Source organism: Denticeps clupeoides, chromosome 12 (assembly GCF_900700375.1).
Source record: "Denticeps clupeoides chromosome 12, fDenClu1.1, whole genome shotgun sequence".
In the NCBI taxonomy this organism is placed as follows: Eukaryota; Metazoa; Chordata; class Actinopteri; order Clupeiformes; family Denticipitidae; genus Denticeps; species Denticeps clupeoides.
Genome location: NC_041718.1, coordinates 7,308,885 through 7,314,607, shown reverse-complemented (window position 1 = coordinate 7,314,607; position 5,723 = coordinate 7,308,885). Strand labels below are relative to the sequence as shown.

At 40.3% G+C, this 5,723-nt stretch overlaps 1 protein-coding gene across 1 annotated transcript; it reads right to left on the bottom strand.

Moving 5' to 3' along the window:
* Positions 1–2,814: 2,814 nt before the first annotated feature.
* Positions 2,815–4,410, bottom strand: LOC114800972 (tyrosine-protein phosphatase non-receptor type substrate 1-like). Its single transcript, XM_028998910.1, has 5 exons — positions 4,350–4,410; positions 3,889–4,257; positions 3,581–3,736; positions 2,908–2,966; positions 2,815–2,820 (listed from the first exon to the last, which is right to left on the bottom strand). Exons 1-5 carry the CDS (start codon positions 4,408–4,410, stop codon positions 2,815–2,817), a joined length of 651 nt encoding a protein of 216 aa, XP_028854743.1.
* Between the last annotated feature and the right edge of the window lie 1,313 nt (positions 4,411–5,723).

Sequence of the window (5,723 nt, the reverse complement as noted above, 5' to 3'; positions counted from 1 at the left end):
ATGTGGACATCAGCCTCTGGAAAGTTTCTGGGGCTGAAGTGATTCCGAAAGGAAGACTGCGAAAGCATAAACGACCTACAGGAGTTATAAAAGTAGTCAAGTTTGGTTCCAAAAGAATCTGCCAGAACCCGCACGAAGCATCAAGGGTAGAGAACACTTTTGCTCCAACTAGTTTTGGGGCAATGACTTCTAATGTGGGCAGTCTGTACTTCTCTCTTGTTGAGGCATTTTAGGTCAACGCATACTCTTACTTATTCTCTATTTTTCTTCTCCACAGGAACAATTGGAGCACACCAATCTGTAGGCCCAGTGACCTACAGATTCAACTCCGCCTCAACTTTTGGCAAAAGTGGAAATGGAATACGACGTGGTGTTGTGACCACATAAGGCACACCATCTTCCTTTAGCTTGATTTTTTACTGGATGTCACCAAACACTTCGTGGAGCATATTAGCATCGACAGCGTTAACTCTTTTAATGGGGCCCACGCTTCTTCCAAGTAAGCTGTGGGCGTAAGTTCCTTTTATGACCGTGTCCCAGTACTTGTACTGCTGTCCTTTATACTGTCCTTTATGGCTTGAATTTGCCCAGAGAGTGCACTTGACCTCCCGGACTGGTGAGGCCCGACTCAGGCCTGAACCTTAAGCAAACATGGGCATTGTGTGAATTTTAGAAATATAGCTTGTGACATAACTGCGACATCTGCTCCTGTCTATTTTGAATACTACTGTACTGCTGTTTACAGGTACCTCCACAATCCACTCATTTTCAAGGTCAGGCTGTATTATCAGATTTGGTGTGTTTTTATTCACTGATCCCAGGAAGAACAGGTCCTCACCATCAGCCATGTTGCTTGATGTAACAGACACTTCCTTCAGCATTTTCGTTTGACACCCTGCTTCGAAATGTCATAATTTCCTGCATTTTCTGCACCTCTTATTTTTGGCTGGACATTCATCTGGAACAGACTCCTGGTATGCTTGGTTCTCCATATTTTGGAAGATGCCGCTCGTTGCAGCTCATACAGGCTTCGGACAAAAGCTTCGTCAGACTCACCCGATAAGCTGAATTTAGCAATCACCATGTCGTAGTCCAACTCCGGTTGTCCTCTTCCTTCCGCGCTAGCTTCATCTCTTTCTTGCCTTTGCATCTCGCCCCATGGCGTAAAGGAGTGTGTTAACCTGCACTTCACCGCCATCCCAGCCCAGCTTCGTTGCCGCGCGGTAGCGATCGAAACAGCGGCACCACAACGGCCACTCAGTCGGACGAGTGAAGTCAACGACCACTTCTGACACCATGTCATGCATGGATATAATCAGCAGATGGGACACGAGTACGAACATGTACCAGCCGTCTTTATTGCAATGCATGTGTACCTAGAACATCTTAACATGTGACTACGGAAGCCTAGTAAACCCAATCATGACAATGGCCACTGGTGGTTTCAGTTTGTTCAGACAGGGGTGTCACTGGAGTTTAAGACAAAAGCTTATCTGGTCCTTTTCTAAATACAGTGAGGAATACAGAGGAAACATCTATGTCTGAAAACATTTATACTTATTGCAGGGGGTCCTCCAGTCCCATTTTAAGACCCTTGAGATTGGATGACCCATTGACTTGGTAGTTTTTATTGCAGAATGTTAAGGTAGACACCTTCAGTGAGTTTTGTTCAGTTTGTGATGCCATGGGGAATGAACAAAGGCAAGTAACCCAAGTGCAGCAACACGGTCACCAAAAAAAAAAAAAAAAAAACGTGATGAGGCTTGTAAAGGTTCTACCGATGTCTCTATTAAAGGCCACATTAAAACATGCAAAGGAAGTCTTTCACCCACTAGCACCCACTAGCAAGTGCACCAGGACTTTATAGGGAGGGGATTTGGTTGTGTAAAGGTGTGTTGTGTGAAATGGATGTCTGATGATTAGTATCCGGGTGACAATGATTGGATGAGTGTGTGTGTGTGTGTGTGTGTGTGTGTGTGTGTGTGTGTGTGTGATGAGCGTGTAGCAGCAGGGGAGGTGCAGGGTGTCAGAGTGTGCCACAGTTAAAATTTGTGGTTATTAGATAACATTTGAGTCAGATTTATTAAAAATAATGTTCATAAAGGTTCCTGAGATTATTTGCCTACTTATTGTTTACATTTACATTTCCGACATTTAGCAGACGCCCTTATGCAGAGTGACTTACAATCAATAGTTACAGGGACCATCCCCCTGGAGACAAGTGTCTTGCTTGGGGACACAATGGTAGAAAGTGGGGTTTGACATTGTGGTCTGGTTCAGGAGGGAGTGTCTTACCCACTGTACCAAATTGTAATGTACATGGGATTCCATATAGATTTGACAAGTGCTGATATATTCCATACAATGACCATGACTGAAAAAAAGAATGTTGCCATTATGTTTGAGTACCACATTATTAACAAATAAAATAAATAACAATAAATAAATGACAGATAAAATAAATAAATTATGTTAAATTAAATAACAGTCAATTTGTCTGTCATGGCCAAGTCCACATCACACCAGAGAAATATTTATAATATAAAATTAAAAACTATCATGAGGTATATATTATGCTTTATTTTCAGAGCGATGGAAAGTTGTTAGATTTAAACATAAGGATTTATTTTAATATGCATTAGTTGCACGAAAAGGTAACGTACTGTACTGTACGCATCCATCATCCACTTGATTGGTATTCTTGTTTTTGTGACATTTCTGTTGCTTGGAAAAGTGTAAAGTACTGTACTGTAATGTTCCGTCTTCATCCTGCAACTGAAACCAATCATTCAGATACTTACATAAATGAGGATCTTACATCTGATAAAAATGTTAAACTGAGAATTATTGTGGACATATTTACAGATTATCTAATAGCACATAAAGCCAAAAATTTGTCTGAATTACCTGATTTTCATCTCCTTGGACATTGTGTTGTGAATTCTCCGGCCCATAACTATATTTTTCTTACAGAATAAAAATGATACATCAATGCAGGGAACACATGCAAATTAATATTATATACTGTAATATTTTCAGCATTTTACACAAGATGGACTAAATGTTAAATGTAAATAAATGTAAAAGTCTTACTATCGATAAAGATACATAAATACATAAAACATGTAATGTTTGGGGCAGTGGTGGCCTAGTGCTTAAGGAAGCGGGAGGAGCAGGGCAGGAGCCCCAAGTTGCTGCCGTCCACCATCTCATCTGGCATGAGACTCATCTGGCACCAATCTGCAGGGTGGTTATAAGGTGCTGTTGAGCAGCCCATCGGAGGTGCAATATTTTTATGTGGACCGTGCAATGTAGGAGTTCAGTTGTTTTCAGTTCTGGCAATCGCCACACGCCTGCGGGTTTGTTTCTGTTCTGCCCTTTTGTTTCCACTGTTTTTGGCCCTCACGACAATTTCCTTTGTTTGTGTTATTATTAATACTGTCCCCTTCCCAGTATGTCCCGCAGTCAGCTCGCGGACGTGACAGTAAGGTGGTAGTTTAAGTCATTAAGTAATTATGGCTGATCCCACTGAAATATGAATTCTTTCAGAAATATAAAGAAATGCACCATAATAACTTACTTTTGATGCAGAGCCAACATCCCAAAGCCGTCACAGCAGTAGAAGCTAAACACAAACCAGCTGTAAATACCCAACATCTTGAACTCAACACGTCTGGCATTTTAGAGCCATTGGTTGTAGAAGGTGACACTGTTGATGTAAAGTTATTCTTCTCTTCTAAAAAGAAAGAATTAGTAAATCACAAACCTGTCACTAAACCTACATGTAGACATATGCATTTTATTATTAATAAAACATTTTCTATACACATGAAACATGGCCATAAAATATTCACTTTTCAGTAACTGTATATTAATATTTGTACTCACTTTTAATAAGAAGCGAGTGAACAGTTCCAGCAACAGTAGAAGGTCCCTCTCCCGCGGTGCAGTAGTAGAAGCCTTCTGTAGAAGGAGTCATGTTGCTGATGTTCAGGCTGAAGCTCTGGTTATTAGGATTCCATGTTGCATTGATTCCTAATTTATTGCCCCAGATAAATACAGGTTTCTCTTTCTCTGATTTCATGCTGACTTTGAAGAACGGTGTTTGGCCAGGTCTGTGCCCGAACCACTCAGTCTTGACCTTGTGTCTCACACTGCAGTGCAGAATGACCTCCTCTCCAGCCTCTACTCTTGTTATGTTGTCATCTTGTAAATTATTCCACTCTCGAGGGGTGGAAGCATGTCCACTGCAAACCGCTAAAAAGTTTTTATTTAATTTAAATTAAACTGTAAATACACAGGTTCACTTCTACAATGTAAATACATATAAACATGGTGATACTACTCACATTTCAGCACGATTATAAGAATAAGAATTTTCTGCATCTTGTGTGTGATGAGTGTTGCCATATGCTCACATAAAAAGGCAAAGTTTTATACTCCCAGCAGTAGACCACATCACCATAAATGGTCAAGCAGAAATCTATTGGCTAACACGCCTATATCCGCAACTAATTCTATTGGACGATATTCACACAGAGAAAATTCAGTTGGAGAAAATTCACACATGATACACACACAGAGAGAGAGAGAGAGAGAGAGAGAGAGAACACACATGCTTAGACATGTTAAATATTTAGTGACAAGAGCACCTTGCAATTAAACTGGAGCCAAATTTTATGTATTTCTCTTTGTAAAATTTGTGAAAAAAGTGAATTGTCCTGGGTTTCCTTTGCCAGGACAGTCATGATTATGAAAAAAGCATAATACATCATGGGACCACTGTTGCCAACTCCTCAATAAGGAAAGTAGCTATTGGCTGGCCAATAGCTAACTAGAAGTCGCTAAATGTAATGGACACTATAAGAGATAGGAATAATACCGCGGCAGAGTATGTTTAGAAATACAAACGTACTTTCTTCGTTACTTGTTTTGTTGTGTTTTTCTATATCACAGTTTCAACCCTCCTCTTTAAACCAGGCTTGGGACCAGCAAAAATATAGTCCAAGTCACCGAAAACAAGAGAACAGAGAACATTTTTAACAAAAATATTATTTTTGTATAAAATTTACTTTAACAATTTAAAAGATAAAGATCTAAAATTTGAAAAAAAAAAACTGTCATTGGCAATGTGAGAAAATGATGTCACTCCACGTACACACAGAAAGAGAGGCTCATCGTCATTTTGGTCAAGGTTCTCTATGTTAGAGGTTCTCAGCTTCAGTCCAGTATGGAGTTAAGGCTCTGCAGGGACATCTGGTTTCTGAGTTTACTCTTTAACTCACTCATCTCACCCTCTCCACTTCAGCATTCGAGCAGGGCCAGGACATCACAGATACGGCAGTCATGGCAAGTTCATGAAAACGTCTTATTTCAACTTAATCCCTGAACTTGCAAATCTCACTCCAGAAGCCAAGTGTGTATTTTGTCTCATTCCATTTACTGAGAGGGATGGGACACCATTGCTGGACCATCTTGTCTATCTCTGCAGGGGAGTAGGCAAGGATCTTAGCTATTTATATTATTGTTCCAGGGCTCTTTAGCGTTTCCTCCACATTGAAAACTGACATGTAACGCAACGCTTTAATATCAACTAGCAATCTCACCTTAAACTCATTAGTGATGAGTTGATAGTGATGAAGGCTACACGCCCATTTCTGACATTATCTTCACCCTCAGGCACAACGTGGAGCTCAGCTGCTTTTAACTCAAAAAGGTAACCA